Source organism: Heliconius melpomene, chromosome 5 (assembly GCF_056956725.1).
Source record: "Heliconius melpomene rosina isolate 202511_hmr_F chromosome 5, ASM5695672v1, whole genome shotgun sequence".
NCBI lineage: Eukaryota > Metazoa > Arthropoda > Insecta > Lepidoptera > Nymphalidae > Heliconius > Heliconius melpomene.
The window spans coordinates 2,012,915-2,029,835 of NC_140393.1; the positions used below are offsets into that span (position 1 = coordinate 2,012,915).

General features: G+C 32.0%; 2 protein-coding genes across 5 annotated transcripts; both read right to left on the minus strand.

Annotated features, from left to right (window-relative positions):
• Positions 1-1,073: 1,073 nt before the first annotated feature.
• On the minus strand, positions 1,074-5,733 carry LOC146538844 (daxx-like protein). 3 transcript variants are annotated; one of them, XM_085185350.1, is made up of 6 exons: positions 5,415-5,733; positions 4,982-5,324; positions 4,325-4,880; positions 3,675-3,937; positions 3,095-3,281; positions 1,074-1,734 (listed from the first exon to the last, which is right to left on the minus strand). In XM_085185350.1, exons 2-6 carry the CDS (start codon positions 5,319-5,321, stop codon positions 1,416-1,418), a joined length of 1,665 nt encoding a protein of 554 aa, XP_085041476.1. In that variant the 5' UTR covers positions 5,322-5,324; positions 5,415-5,733; the 3' UTR covers positions 1,074-1,415. The 3 variants fall into 3 exon arrangements, with proteins under 3 accessions (XP_085041476.1, XP_085041475.1, XP_085041477.1); XM_085185349.1 differs by having other exon boundaries at positions 5,425-5,732; XM_085185351.1 differs by lacking the exon at positions 5,415-5,733 and having other exon boundaries at positions 4,325-4,891; positions 4,982-5,119.
• A 3,723-nt stretch (positions 5,734-9,456) lies between these two features.
• eEF5 (eukaryotic translation elongation factor 5) lies at positions 9,457-16,106 on the minus strand. Of its 2 annotated transcripts, none has more exons than XM_085185353.1 (4): positions 15,949-16,106; positions 13,837-14,078; positions 12,403-12,604; positions 9,457-11,498 (listed from the first exon to the last, which is right to left on the minus strand). In XM_085185353.1, exons 2-4 carry the CDS (start codon positions 14,043-14,045, stop codon positions 11,427-11,429), a joined length of 483 nt encoding a protein of 160 aa, XP_085041479.1. In that variant the 5' UTR covers positions 14,046-14,078; positions 15,949-16,106; the 3' UTR covers positions 9,457-11,426. The 2 variants fall into 2 exon arrangements, with proteins under 2 accessions (XP_085041479.1, XP_085041480.1); XM_085185354.1 differs by having other exon boundaries at positions 15,883-16,021.
• Between the last annotated feature and the right edge of the window lie 815 nt (positions 16,107-16,921).

Sequence of the window (16,921 nt, forward strand, 5' to 3'; positions counted from 1 at the left end):
TACTTGATTGGACACTTGATTGTGTCTATGCAAATACTCACCATTAGCAAGATGAGAACAACCAGAGACAATATGTCTGAGGGACTCCCCAGGTCGATGACACGCCCGGCAGATGCCGATAGTGCCATCTTTCATAATATGTCTCTGGTAGTTCCGTGTCTTGTTAACTTCGTCCATAATTGCACAGACAAAACCTTCAGTTTCTCCGAAAAGATTCCCGAACTGTAACCAAGATAATGATGAAGCAGTATCCACGTCCTGGCCCACTAGGGCTCTATGGAATCTACCATGCAGCTCCTTGCTCTTCCATACAGCCATGCGATCAGAAGTAGTAAATACTACAGGCCGACGCCAGTTCTCTTTGCCCAAGGAAAGAGGAGTTAGGCCTTTGTCAACTGTTACCACATCCTTGGGTTAGCATATCCACGTCAATCTTGAGAAAATATTCTCTAAGACTGCATACCTCGTGGTTATGGAGGTTCTTGACATTCAAAAAGCCACGACCTCCACACTTACGCGGGATATACAGTCTCATTACAGACGAACGCGGATGGTGCATTCGGTATGTCGTCAACAATTTACGTATTTGGCGATCTACGGAGTCTAACTCAGTCTGCGTCCATCTTACAATGCCAAAAGTATAGGCTAAAAGCGGCATAACCCAACCGTTGAAAGCACGCACCTTGTTGCCACCAGATAAAAGGCTGCCAAGCACTTTTTTCAGGCGACTAAAGAAACGCTCCTTCACCAATTGCTTTATGCTCCGCTCATCAATACCCAATGCTTCAGACATTCCAAGATATTAACATTAACGTTCGTTTCTTATTGTCAAATGAAACTATTTCTTCTATATTATGAATTAATCGCTTGTAGCAATGAACTACGAAATTAAAATTTTAGAGGTAAAGCCGACAATAAAAAAAAATCCGAAAAAATATATATTTTCATAGGGAGATGGAGTGAAGAACCTAGTTTCCTAGGTTCTTCACTCCATCTCCCTGTAGGCTCGGCTCTCGGCTGTAGGTTTTTAGCTTATTTTTCCATAAATATAACGTCACTTTTTAATAAAAACATTATTCAATAAATTTTATTTATTTAAATAAATTTAATTAACACAGGGTGCATAATCACAAAAGTATATAAAAAAAATTATAGAGGTTCCCTGGTTCAAACTACTGGTAAGTTCATCACTCTTGGAAACCTGCCAAGAAGATATTCAAAATAACTAAATTTATAATCCTAACTACACATTTTCGAATAACCCGAAATATATAGAAATGGCTATCTAAATTACTATTAAACTATAATATATATAATTATAGAATAGCATAATATATTATTATTTATTATATTAAGAGACGTGGCAGTCTTGGGCATTTACTAGTTATACTTTTATATTGTTTATTATTTATAATTCAAGATTCTTCATCAGAAGAATCCAAGATTTCTATGACAAACAGAGGATTTTCAATGGTAGCACTGGTTTTGATGTGATCTCCAAGCTCATTCAACATGTCCGCTACATTATCAACAGATTCTTGTTTTATTTTAACATTATTTATTTCCTTGCTATCGACATTTGTAACATTGTTTTCGTTCATATTAACATCTATATTATCTTTAAGAGCAGTAGGTGCGTCAGTGCTGACGTTTGGTGATGCTTCGTTTGTATCAGAATCTGAATAAATATCTTCAGCCATTTGATCCCCGGAAGTATTCTGCATCATTGTAAACCTGTAAATAATTTTAACGTATTGAGGCTATGGGCGCAGGGGTACAAGTGTGCAAATGTAAACGCGACAGATTGTGGGTTCAATTACCCGAGGAAGTGAAATATTTAATATTTTTATTTCCTTGTTCTGGTGACAAGGCTAAGCACGGCTTTCAGTGAGGGACGGAGTGTCTTAACACTAGGTTCCGAATTTCTCTTTGCCTATCCTGACATATGCAGGATACAGTGGGAAGTGTGTACTTTAATGTTACTCATTACTTCCCCCTGTATCCCCGCATATAGCGCGGTAGGGTGAAGAACAACCTAGTGAAACAATACTACAATTCTTTAGTTCATGACTCTTGAAATTACATTCATTTTGTCCGAGAAAGGTTACACTTTGTCTAATTTGTCTCATGTACTATAGTAATTAATGTATAATTTTAAAATATTTCTAAAAAGTTGTGACAACTATATTACTTTAGATAACGTATAAAAAATCCTGCGCCCTTTGGAGACAATCCAAGGATTCCTTAGTATGGAATAACACATTAAAAATGTAAAAAATATATGAAACAAGCAAGCTCGTATTTCGATCCCGAACCGTACAGGTTCAAATCCTAACACATGAATTTTCCTAATATTAGTAGCATGATAAAGACGAATATGCGATGGTTGTGGGTTCAATTACCACCAGGGGGAATTAACTGATATCGTTTCTTTGTTTTGGTAAGACACATGTGTTATGTTGAGTTGCGCCGCTCAACAATCGCTGAATGTCGGGAATCCCGACTAAAATAAAAAAAAAGATGTCTGGGCACTAGTTTCTTTCGGACTACCCCCGTTAATCTATATATATAAAAGGACTTGTCCTCACTGACTGAGGTAAGACGCACGCACAGCCGAAACCGCTGTGCGTAGAAACGTAAAATTTGGACAGATGTTTACTTTCGTAATCTGGACATCCACTAAGAAGGAATTTTGAAAAATTTTAACCCTAAAGGGGTGAAATAGGGGTGGAAAGTTTGTATGGAAAAAAAATTAAATCGGCACCGATTTTTATAAAATTTGAAATTCAGAGTCTTAAAAGTATTTAATTGAACACATGTTTCAGGGTTTTCTAGAATTCTCCTCTTAAGGGTGCAAATAAGGGGTTCAAAGTTTGTATAGATTTTTTTTTAAATCTGCACCAATTTTTATAAAATTTGAAACTTAGACTCTTAAAAATATTTCATTGAACACATGTTCCATGGTTTATTAGAATTCACCCCTAAATTAGCAAGCGAAGCTGCGCGCGTCCGTTAGTACTGGATAAAAATTAAAAATATATATGTAAAGCATTAGTTTATTTGTCGTATTAAGGTAAAATAGAGAAGCACTTACTTTTGTAGCACTTCTAATTCCTTTTTAATTCCTATACGCTTGTTAGCCTCTAGTTTAGCGAGCAGCTCGGCGTCGTGGTCCGCGGGGTCGTCGTCACTTACGTCTACTTTACTCAAAAGATCCTTGTATTCCCTTTTTTGCCTTCGTTTTTGTAAAGCACGACCACAGTATGTAAATAAAGCTCGAGCTGGAATGAGAATATAGTTTGTAGGATTTCATACATTGCAACCTCTTGCAGGGTCAGGACCTTAGTACGTGCAACCTAGGGATAGGTTCAATCGGCCTTCTTAAAACCTAGCCTATTAATGTCGCTAATAAGCTTAGCGTGACAGAAAATATGAGTTCGAATACTACTAGGGCGAATTAAGTAGTTTTTAACTCTGGTAAGAAGACAAAGCAAGACGTTAAGATTGGCCATGTACTTCAAATTGGGCAGTGACTGGGGAACTGTTTTCCTGCTTATACAGCATGCAGATAACTTTATTTAGCGTCACGCTGTGTCTCATGGGTGAAATTGCTCGATTGTGTCCATGCGCCACACCTCAACCTCAAATATTACAAGAAAAATAAAAATAATTGCCTTCATTCATAACTTGTGCTTTACCCCAACCCAAATTATCATCCTTGTTAGCAATAAGTACACATTTGACAACATCTCTGAAATCTGGGAATGGTGGATTTCCATCACTTTCAATGTTATCGTTTAAAAAGGTTTCCAGCCTCTTCAAGGGTCCCGGAGGATGGCCTTCCATAGCCTTTATACAGACTTGGCGACGCTTTACAGACTCTTCGCCGGTTAATTCACATAATTCTTGGTATAGTAGCACCACTTTCACTTTTAACCTGTTAAATAATTATAAAATAATAAATATTAAAATATAATTATGCGAAATGTAGTTAATAAAATCATTTAAAATATGTAAGTTGCTGGATCTTGTAAATAGCAACGCGGGCAGAGGGAACCTAGGAACTCAGTTTTATGACACTCTGTTCCCAACTGAACACCAAATTCTGGAGGCATTTATTGCCCATAACACTGGTTGGATATGGATGGTTTTCAAGATATGCACATTGGAACCACACTATGATTAAGTTTGTATATGAAATTATTATATTTAAATTATTTTTATTACTCTCTAGTAGCCAAAGAAAGGTCTGCCACTAAACACAAAATTTCCATGTGCCTACACTGCTTTTTACTTTACCACTTGAAGTTGCTAACAAACTTACTTTTCACTTTTAATATATGGGGAATCAGTACTGTCACCGCAAACTTCCTCCTCATCTAATTTAGCTATTCTATTTTTACATAACAATATTTTCCTTTCAATTTGTTTTATTGCATTTGCTTTAAGATTTTCAGGAGAACTAAATTCTACAGTTTTAATAGGCACGAGAAGCTTATTATCATTTTTACTTTCTTCATTAAGGGCATTAATTTGGTTGTCCTCATTTTTTTCATTAATGCTAGTAGGAACAAGTAGCTTATTAGTTTTAGCCTGCTTACTATTATCATTAATTTGGATTTCATTATTTTCTTCATTAACACAATTAGGACCTAAGAATTTATTATTTTTAGTTTCTTCTTTAGTGGAATTAATTTGCTCACTATTATTTTCTTTATCAATACAATGTAAAGTGGTTCCGTTTACATTGCTATTACTTTGATCTGTTATATCATTATAATTCATAATAAATTCATCATCCTTCATTTTAAGCCTTTTAGTTTGCCATTGTGTATCTATTTCATTGGTTCTTTTGCAAGATAACTTTGGAAATCTATTTTCTGAAAAATGTCTAGTAGTTTTAATAAATATTAATATTACATTATTAATAAATAACAACCATGTTGTTTTTTTATATGTATGCACCAAAATAAATATATACCTGTAGTATTATTGTCTAAAGTAATTAAATGCACTTTTTTCTTTACTATTGAACTTGACAACATTTTACATAAAAATTGTAGATGTGTACACCTTTGCCGGGGATTGTTATTTAATAAAGAAAGTGTTTTCCTTAAAATTTTTTGAAATTCTGAGGAAGTTTTGTAAGTCTCGTTAGCTCCATTGTAACTAACTATCAGTTTACTATTAATAATTGATAGCATCCCATCAGAATTTTCTAAGCTTAAGCACTTTTCTAAAATATCACAAAAAAGGGAATTTTCCAGCTTTATTTTGTCAAAATTATCTATGTTATTTGATGTATATATCACAGATTCCATGTCCTAAAAGGAAAAAAAAAGAGTAAGTAATGATATAGCTGTCGTAAAAATCTTTTAAGTATCGTATTAAAATCGTAATTTAGGATCTACTACCAAAACTCACACTATCATCATCTATATCAATAATATCCTCCATTATATTATTAAAATATATCACACAATTTAAAAAACTAAATGTTTTTCCATGATTTACAAAAAAGATTCAAGTGACTTCTAAGTATAAAGCTTCATTCAGACTGATAGTTTTAACTGAAGATGTAATATTAATATAATATATCCTTTATATAATAATAAAACTGAAAATAAAACAAGATTATAAATTCTTAAGCCACACGTGTGTTGAACGTCAAAAAAATCTACTGCAATGTTATTGTCCTGTTTTTGACTTTTAAAATAACCGTCTGTTGTCATTTTGTCACATAATTAACTGTCAATAAGAAATGACATATCCTTTTCACATGTCCAAAGTTAATTCGTCCCTTGTATGATGTCCTTCCTCATATAGTTCCCCGTCCCCTTAATGTTCAGTGTCTGTTAATGTTTGTATATACTCCTTTGTGTAAATTCTTATGTAAATATATTAGATCTAATAATATTATAGTATAAGCTAACAATTTTGTAAAATATAATCTATTACTAACCCTTTATTATGTATATATTGTGTATAATTTTTGTTTATCTTATAGGTGAAGGCAGTATCTTAGCTGGATCTCTTTTTAACGTGCATCTACTATTGCGTAATATTGTCTCTTTACCGTACACTCTCCTTTGTGTGTTTTCCATTCAACGTGACATTGGCGAAGTGATTAGTGCTGAACTGGCACGCTCGGATCGCCATAATTAAAGAACAACAACAACAAGAAATGACATTTATCTGTTTGTTACTAACACACCTAAAAACGATAAAATAAAGAATCAATCAATTAGAATCGAAGTAATTGAAACTTCAATGAAATAAGAAAGCGACTAAGTAAGATATTTTCCATATAACCACTCTCTCCTTAATTTTATATTTATAAAGGGTGGCTAAATGAATTTAGCGTAATGAATAAAGTAATAAATCCAAAGATCCAAAATCCTTTTCCCAATACCGTCCAATTTCAATACTTCCCTTCTTGTCTAAGGTCTTGGAGCGTATTGTCTCGGAACAATTAAATCGATACCTTTTAGAAAACCGTACTTTGTCTCAATTCCAATCTGGTTTTCGAAGTGGACACAGCACAGTTACTTCTTTAATCAAAGTGTGCGATGATATACGGTTTAATATGGAGAACCAAAATCTTATCCTCATTGCATTGATTGATTTCAGTAACGCTTTTAATACTGTTAATACTGATTTACTAATTGCTGTCTTACAATCAATAAACATCTCCCCAGAAGCTATTGAGTGGTTCCGAAACTATCTATCGAACCGGCGACAATACGTACAAGCAAACGACAAATCATCTTTCCTATGCTCATTGTCTGCGGGTGTCCCACAAGGCGGTGTCCTTTCCCCATTCCTGTTCTCTATTTTTATTAATACTGTTTCCCAAACCCTATCCTCTACTTTCCATCTATATGCTGACGACTTACAGATTTACTTAGCGAATCCATCCAGTGATATGGATTTGGCCATCTGTATATTTAACGAGGATTTACATAATATATCTGTGTGGAGTACATCTTATGGACTTACTATTTATCCTAGTAAGTCCCAGTTAAGCACATAGGCAGCACTAAGCAATTAAAAAAACTTGACAGTATAAAACTTCCTTCAGTACAGCTTAATGGTGTCGATTTAAGTGTTAATGCGTCTATAAGGAACCTTGGGATTATTTTAGACAACTCGCTATCTTCGCGGTCAGCGCAGATAGCGGAGGTCAGTCGAAAATTATTTGCTAGTATTGAATCCCTCAAACGATATAAACATCTCCTACCGGTTAAAACCAAAACTACTTTAGCTCACCCACTACTGCTACCGATTTTAGATTATGCTGACTAATGTTATCCAGACTTATCTGAGGAACAATTAAACAAATTAGAGCGGTTACAAAACTTATGTATGCGATTTATTTATGGTCTTCGTAACTTTGATCATGTCTCAGATCATCGACGTCAGCTGGGATGGCTTCCTATCAGACATCGCCGTAACTTCCGGATGCTTACTCTCCTCTATTCGATCCTTTATAATCCTCTCTATCCTGCTTATTTAAAAGATCGTTTCTGCTTCCGTGGCTCCGATTCTAGCCTACGCCTTGAACTTAGGTCCAGGAGCGATAATCTTCTTAAATTTCCAACTTGTTAGTGGCGTAGCTAGGGGGGTGCGAGCGGGGCGGTCGCACCGGGCATCAAAAGGAAAAGGGCATCAAAGTCGACGATCAGTGTTTTTTCTTTGTTTTTTAGACTTTATACCATTTTAAAGGGCATTAAGTCCTCTAAGCCGCACCGGGCATCAAAGTCGACGATCACTTTGTTTTTTTTTAGAACTTAACGTCGACGATCACTTTCTTTTTTTTTAGAACTCATTAACAGGAAAGGGGCATCAACTCCCCCGAGCCGCACCGGGCAGCAAATACCCTAGCTACGCCACTGCAACTTGTCGTACCCAATTCTTTCACTGTAAAATCTGCTATCCTCTGGAATGAACTTCCTTCCGAAATACGTCATTCTAAATCACTTAATATTATTAAAAATCGTTTAAGAGTATCTTTTCAAAATATAACTGTAGTTTATCTTTAGTCGTTTATATATTTTATGTAGAATTATTATATTAATAGGATTATATGTAGATATGTATATATATTCATTATTATTTTATTACTGTATTTTATTTTGCACTATAACGTTAGTCCCATTTTTTATTTTTAGTCCTTTATTTTACAAGAGTTGTCTGGAAGAGATTGCTTAAAGCAATAAGGCCGTCTTTGCTTTATAAAAATATATTGTTTCTTTTTCTGTTATATTTGTGTTCAATAAAGTTTTTTTTTATTATATTCTGAAGCTGTATGTAATAAAATTAGTCTTCAATTTAATAAATTACAAGACAAAAAAAGAAAGAGACCCTGTGCTTTCTTACCAATTATTCTTTCTTTATTACGTCTAACGCCCAATGTTAATAATCAATCCTAATCCATAAATTGAAATAGACAGAGATGGAAGATGGCATGCAGGTTAGTGATCGGATAGACATGTCGGACAATCCATGATTGACGTTAACTGGAGATAGGATACAATATTAACATTGGGCGTAAGTGAACACGCAACGTTTGTGGGTTTAATTCCACTGGAGGAATTTAACATATCGATACCTTAATTCGCAAACCAGCCATCTTAACTGAATGGACTGGAGTTAACTGGTTGGAAATTACAGTATATTAAGATATCAGTAAGTATTATTATGAAAATGCGAAGAGAATTTCCTTTCTCAACATTAGGTTCCACAGACCCGTTGAAATATGTGATTATGATATAATAAATAAAATGTTGACATCTCCTGTAGTTCAACCGGGAGGACAGGCTGCAATCGGCTTTCTTTCAAGGTCCAAATCTGTACCTATATTACTGACGATTTGATAAAACTTACAGGGAATACAACGGGAATCAGCTGGATTCAAAGGGCGCAGGACCGGACGGAGTGATGAGAATTAGGAGGCCTATGTCCAGAAGTGGACGTTGAAAGGCTGATGGATGGATGGATGAATGGACAGGATCAATATATCATGGATAACTTTAAACAATAAAAGCTTATAATTGTTTTTTATAAAAACAAAACAAATTTTATCGACGTTTAGATTTCAATTCTAATTGTGGGCATATTTACATCAATTATGTTGTTTTGTTAACTTTACTATACATTAAGCAAGAAGCTCGTTCGAAACTAATCAGTTTTTCATTCAGTTAGCAGTAGCTATAGTAAAATTTCATGTAGGTAAGCTTTATTTAGAAGTTATGAAACTTCTAACATTTACTGCAAGGTATTCTCAAGTGTAGACACAATATGATGAAAACATTTTCTTCCTTAAAAAAAACCTCTCTTACTCTCCACTACCTATATTGTTTTGATCCCTAAAAAAATAAAAAAGGGGTCAAAACTACTAAAAACAAAAAAATACTAAACTAAATTATTAAAAAAAAGAATGATCAAAGAATAACATCATTTTGTACAGATTTTAATTCGACAGACGTTAAATATTTACTGCATTCACATATTTTATTTAATCATGAGCCGATGCTATTTAATTCGGTAATGTCGCACATTGACAAAAAAAATTAAATATACGTAGAAAATTGCACAAAATCATTCGTACCATTACGTATATATATATACACATATTCTAACGCACTTTTATTATCCAACGTTGCCCGTAAAAAGATAAATTGAATGAAAAATTTTTTTCATTCATATATCATTCCTTACTATAGGTATTACAGAATGACGGATCCATATTAAGGTGAGTGAAAGAGACAGAAGAAATGAAAATATATTTTTTTATTGGCACTGATAAGAACCAAGTTTAAAAAATATAGCAATATTGCGGTTCCGCCTTTATAAGTTTCGATTCCATATCGTCTATTAGGTTAATCTAAAATTTTAAATCATTACAATCAAAAACTTATATCTCGTTAATAATAAAATAAATCAGACAGCAAGCCTATAATCTCATAAAAAAACTTTAAATTTAAATGGAGTCGGTAATTAAAAAAATTGCAGTCATATTTTTATTTTCGATTACTTTATTAGTTTACAACACGTACTAGTTCATGGAATCAATCCACAACTAAATCGAATTTAATTATTAAGAGAAGAAAAAAAATAAAAATATAACCGATTGTATTCCGAACATGGTGAATATAAAATGTTATCGCTACTAAAGTATTTTATTATACACCGTCCGATGTCCAGAAATACTTTAGTAAATAAATGAAAAAAAGAGACTTGATTTTAAGCTGTTTAGTAAAAAAAAAAAAGAACCAACAACAACAAATATGCAATTTTGAAAATTAATCAAAAGAATAATATACACGAACGCAAAGCACCGTTGGGTGAACGGATCTGAGAGTTCTTTAACTAGTAGCGAATACGAATTTAGTAATGCATAAAAAAATATCATATCTATAGGGCCTTACCTTAACCATTCTTACATAATATTTTCGTATATAAATCGTCTTTGACAATTTGATGTTAAATGATAATTCCGCATACCCTGTCTGATGACACTCACGGCACGTTCTAACCGAGGATGTTGCGGATATGACTCGATACGGATATTAGAATATTATTATTTATTATTGTATTTTATAGATATTTTAATTAAAGAATTACTATTTGTAATAAATGTTGTTTATCATTTTTTAGTAACAAAAGTTCTTTGTACTTATCGCTACTTGGTACTAAGCTTCTCAAAACAACATTTAGATTCAGTTCACTTCCGTAACTTTTACATCGGATTAGATTACAGTTACGGATTTTTGTTTATACGATTCAGTTATGCTTACGGAACTCTGCAACATCCCCGGCTCAAACAACGAGAGAGCAAGGAAAGGCCGACATCTGGATATTTACTACTGCTATTTTATATTTATATTATAGTAATAATCAACTATTTTATTAAAACAAAAAATGCACATCAGTCTAAATCGGATCATCGTGACAGTGTTCAGTCTTCGTCACTAGATAATAAATAAATACAAAAAAAAAGAAAACGAGTGTCGACGGGCAGTGGGTACACAGTTATTATCAAATAACAAAGGACCAATCAATCACACACCACATTCAAGAATTTTCTTTATTTCTATTTTTTTGTTTATTTTTTTAAAATTTTTTCTCGGTTCTGTTCAATATTTTAGTATGTATTCAATTTAGCGTTAAGTTAAAAAAAATGTTTCAAGAATGTATGCCGTATGAATATACAGGTATAAAAGTTACCACGGGGGTTACGGGTTTCCACACCGATATCGCACAACTTGAGGCTAGCAAAGTAACTTTTAAGACTTAAGCGACAAAACAAACAACCCGGCACGTGTTTACTTTAAATTATACATAATATTATGTTTTACATTTATGTAAGTTGTTGATTGTAAAAAAATTATATGCTTTTATATCCCTATAAATTCTTAGTTGGTTTATTTGTCGAGAGCTGTGTTTGCCTTCACCGCTATAACACATTCTTCTCCGCACGACTTCAGTACGGTACACTGGAATAGAAAAGAAAAAAATCTGTTAATATTGTAAAAAGAAAATAATTTTATCGATTTAAAAAAAATCAATTAAACATTATTCATCATACTTATTTATCGTATTGATAAAATGACACTAGCTACAAAACAAAACTCCTTTTTGACAACTTAAGTATAATTGATTGATTGATATGAGAAGATTAAAACAGTGTATAAAATACTTGTGATAATTATATAGAAATCCATTTTGGTTATGTAAATATTTAAATTAGTTAGATCGCCTAAACATATATTGCAATAAAAAAATTCAGGTAGTCATATTTTCGAAAAATATTTGTTTACCAAAAATGTTCTTCAAAATTATCCACAATAAATATAATAAAAAATAAATAGGAAGGAAAACTAAAATGACATAGTAACAAACAAACAAACATACATACATACAATAATGACTTTGATATTATACAAAAATTATCAAGCATTATTAGTATTATCTTCCAATTATCATTAATAAAATCAAAATACTTTAATTGTAATTAAATTTTGAATACAATTAAATATTAAATGTCTTCAAACCCATATTTTCCATATAGCAAATAACAAAAATATTAGCTCAGGTAAAAGGTGGAAGTTATGATTTACGAGTTAATTTAGCACCAATACATTACTAAATGCATCAGAGACTCTATACTCGAAACTAAAATTGAACATCAATGGTAACTATAAAAAAAATCTTTCACATATATTTTATTAATATATACAGAGATAAGGATAATAAATAATAGTGAGATTTATAAATTCCAAAAAAATTATACATTTCCCTAAATACAAAATTTGCTTTTCACCAAAAATAGTTACAAATAAAATCTGCAAATAATTTCATATAACAAGAGAAGGTACAGTATTAAACTCTGCTACCTACCAACAATTCCTTGCCACTGTCGAAGTCAGAGCGGAGCTGAGTTCCGAGATCGCCATCAGGTATCTTGAGGTCCTCGCGTAGGTCCCCATTGTCAGCCATCAGGGTGAGGTAGCCGTCATCCGATATGTCGGTCAGCTGGTAGTCCTCACGTTTGACGTGGGGGACGTCCATATTGTGAGTTGAGGGACAGATATCCTCATATCTGAAAGTTAAAAAGACATTTAGTATGGAAATTTATTTATTATCCAAATTCACAATAACTGATTTTATATTTGAAAAAATAAATGTTAAATTTATTTATAGCATTTGTCAGCAGAAATGCCACATGCAGCAAGCAACATGTTAAGTGGATGATTGAAATGAAATGAAAATATTTTGTGGAATAGTACTTGTATCACTGCTGTGCTGCATTAGGGAACAAATGTTTATTACATTACACCTACTACAGGACCATATGGTCATTTGACCACTTGCATTCAGCTCCATATAGTATATAATAATAATAACTATAGAAATAAAAAAAAAAATCACATAAATAGAACCATATTGCTATCAAACTTCTTTTTAAATGTGAAAATAATTCAAAAGAAAAATATCTATTTAAATTATTACATGTGAAATAAGCAAGTGTACTGCCAAAGGTCAAGGTGAACTGAACAAGGCCCAAGTGACGCCACATACAAGTGATTATAACTTCACTCATTTAAACAAAAAACTTTTCTTTCATATTGTATTGTCACAAATAAATAGCTAGACTGATCAAATATTTCTTAGGTCAATTTTGAAATCGATAGCTTACTTTACTGAATAATTTACTTTGCCAAGGCAACTGCAATTACTATAAATAATATATGCTATACTTTCAATCAATACAGCTACTAGATCAAAGTAATTATTTTCATAAACTAACAAGAACTTAAAAAAACATTAATTTATTTTATGTAAATAATTTTTTTAAGTATAAGTATGTAGTCCTAAACGGTGATCCCAAAATACAGTGATATAATGAGACGCATAGCCGGACTTGGTATTTACTTTTCGAGTACCCTCAGCACGAGTGCGGTATAAAGACCACACACGCGACTCTATGGGCTCGAATACTAAATTTTTTTATACTTTTTCGAGATCTGTCAATAAAAAAAAATTACACAAAAATATATAAAATTAGTAATATTAATTTATATTTTTTTATTAAATCATATAATAATATAATAAAGCAGTTTCATGGGTTTTATAGTATTATTTATATTCATTTTATTTTTATTATATAAAAATATTGTTTTAATTTTTTTAGACAGGACAATTTGTTTGATTCCCATTCAGAAATGCAGAGCTCACTCTGCCACTAAATAACTCAATAACAGTAGGTTCTCTTTGCTCTTCCTGCTATATATAGCAGTGATGCTAAAAAAAAATAATATTTATAATACTCACTTCTTTCCATTAAATATATCAATGCCAACCAAGTGGACCTTGGCGTGTCCGTGCTTGCCAGTCTTTGAGGTGGACATTTCAACAATTTTGCAAGGACGTCCCTTAAGCATGACAAAACCGTTCTTGCGGAGAGCGGAACATTGCATAGGGAAGGTGGCGGAGGCTCCGGAGTCGCCGGTCTCGAAATGTGTGTCCTCGATATCGCCCATTGTTGCTGGTGTTTAATTACGGTGTGGAGTGATCTGTGAATTTATACAGTAAAGTTAAAAATGTGTTGCATTGTACTTTAATTGTTCTTAAATAATTATATAAATATGTTAGTAAAACACTTCATATAATTTGATTATACATATTTAACTGTATGAAAACAATAACTTGCTAATGATTTATTTGATTCAGTACAAAATTATATTTTTATTATAATTTATTAAAGATTAAACTTTATATTTTTTTACATCATTTTTCAATAGATAAACATGTTGTTTTATTATATAGTAATTATAAGTATCTTTGTGTAATAATATAAAATGACTTATCAAAATTGAATGTAGAAAGCATATAAAACTGACTCATCTTCAGATTATTTTATTGTTTAATAAATTACTGATAGATGTTAAGAATGTATTATTGTTTTATACTATTGTTTTTTTATGTTAAACATCTTATGTCAAAATGCAAAAATATACTGTAAATAAAATCATCTAACCAATGCAGCCTTGGCATTAAACCATTGATCATTTGAGACATGACCAAAAGATTAGTACATAGGTCAATGACCTCCATGTCAGTGAACTTCTTCAAGTTTTAGATCAATAATAGCAGATGAGGAAAAATAGTAGTAATAAAAAATAAGATTAAATTATTTTCATTAAGTAATTATATCCAAAACTATGTTCATATTTTTTATAGTTATTTATATTCAGACAAACTACGGCTGGACTGGCTCTACCTTTTTAACGAGGACCAACAATCCAAAGAACTATGGCAATAAAATTGTACAATTTTTTTCAATTATAATTTTTTTGTTTTATCAAACGATTATTTACACATGAAACAATGGGAATGCTAATTATTTAAATATAGAACTATAAATAATATTTTATTCACACATATGATTTCTGTGTATAACCTTTCAAAATATAATGACATATGGTAAATTAGGTGGTTCATAGAACATACAAAATCCATTTCTTTATGCACAGATAAATATTTGAATGTTAAAGAAAAGAAACAATTTTCTATAAAGCTATGAAAAAGAGAGCAGGTTCCAGCTGTGCTTAAAATTAACACAATTGAATAATAATGTAAGCTATGGTAATATTATTCAGCCATACTTATCAATAAGCATGACTGTTTAACTTACAGTGCAAATAAATAGATGAAATAATGAAAATTAATTATTGGAAATTGAAAGTTCGACCAAATTCTCAATGAACGGTGTAAAACAATGTGTTAAACACACGTTGGAGCTATCAAATGATCACATCACGCACTTTAATATAGTGTCGCGCTGCAGACAATTGCGAGTCACGCCTGTCTCCCTTATCTAGACATATGAAAATATTAGGTATGCAATACGAAAATTTAGACGACCTAACCCCACCTAGTGCTTTGTCGCGAAAACCTATCTCTTTGTGTATCGGAGAAAAGTGGTAAAAATGGTAAAATACAAAGAAAATTGATCAGATATTCACATAAATTAACACGTGAGTTCAGAATTTATATGGGTGACAGCGAGCCGTGTGTTGTATGAACATGTGCCTTTTCAAAGGGACATCTTGGTCGTGTCTCTGTGACTTTGCATTGATTAATTGAATATCGAAAATTCAATATTTCATAAGCGTTAAAGGTACTTAAACGTTTAATAAAGGACTATTAACATAAAATTTCATTATTTCATGTGACTAATAAATCATAAAAGAAAAATAGCAAATTTGACAAACGTGCCGGCGCCGCATTTTATTTTATTATCGAATTTAACACATATTTCACACTCTTGGAACGCGCTCGTTTCACAGATTTATATTCACTTTAAAAAATACTTACTAAAATTAAAATTAAGACTATTCAAAGCGAAATCACGATAAAACTAAGATATTTATCGACACTCACATGTGACCGACGGGTTCTCTAACCGAAAGGTCAATTTGCGCCTGCGTAGCACCTTCAACACTCACTTCCTGTCGCGGGGTTCTCAATGAGACAAAATGGCCGCCTCTCTTTGGCGCCAAATACAAATTTATAATTTTACACAACGTTTCTTGCACATAAATCACTTATTAAGTATAGTGTATGTTTAAAAGAATATAAATTTATATAAAGATTTTAATAGATGGTCAAAATAACACAACATTAGTAATATCTCTGATAATATCACATATTTTTAAACTAACTGCTTTACCGACTCATTAGTATAAAATAAATGTAACAGATGGCAGTGTAAGCGCGTGGATTGACGCGTACCAAACTTCCACATCTAATAATTACAGACTATATATACTTATTACTTTTATATTAAGTTGTCTTTTATCATTTTAATTAAGTTTGTTGAATTTATTTAAATTATAATGGTAGAATTAATTATTAGTTGCATTATTATTTTTAATTTTGGGGCAAATTCATAATGTGTGTTATTTATGGCAAGTAAGATTTATTTCTGCCTAGATGGCGCAGAATGCACCAAAACCGATTATCCGTTGTATCCGCCGTTTCCACGCCTGTGAAGGTTTCCCAAGTTTCCACTAACACCGTTTGGCGTTGGATGTTGATGGCTTGCGAGTTGTGACTGCGTGTCGTTTATACGGACCAGTGTCAATTTTTGAACACTGATCAAAGGTAGCTTTCAGCAAACGCTTAAGACGTATGCAGAAATTAATTCGTACCTACCTGATGTGTTTTGTTAAAATAAATTGCACGATCTTCTGGCTTATTTTAATATACGCTAAATAATAAAAAAATGCCATTTTCATAAATTTATTTCAATAGAAAAATTTAATTATTAAAAATATATTATTTTATTTCAATATGAAAATTAAATTGAATTCATATATATGAATTAACACAGTATTTTCGAATTGAATTATCA

Bases quoted from the DNA above. Each gene is read 5' to 3' on its own strand.
- LOC146538844 (XM_085185349.1), bottom strand. From the start codon at position 5,457: ATGGAGGATATTATTGATATAGATGATGATAGT. The intron at 4,881-4,981 runs GTATATATTTAT...GACATTTTTCAG, and splicing joins TTTAGACAATAATACTACAG to AAAATAGATTTCCAAAGTTA. The intron at 1,735-3,094 runs GTAAGTGCTTCT...AATTATTTACAG, and splicing joins GAATTAGAAGTGCTACAAAA to GTTTACAATGATGCAGAATA.
- eEF5 (XM_085185353.1), bottom strand. From the start codon at position 14,045: ATGGGCGATATCGAGGACACACATTTCGAGACCGGCGACTCCGGAGCC. The intron at 12,605-13,836 runs GTGAGTATTATA...TTTAACTTTCAG, and splicing joins GATATATTTAATGGAAAGAA to ATATGAGGATATCTGTCCCT. The intron at 11,499-12,402 runs GTAGGTAGCAGA...TTTCTATTCCAG, and splicing joins ACAGTGGCAAGGAATTGTTG to TGTACCGTACTGAAGTCGTG.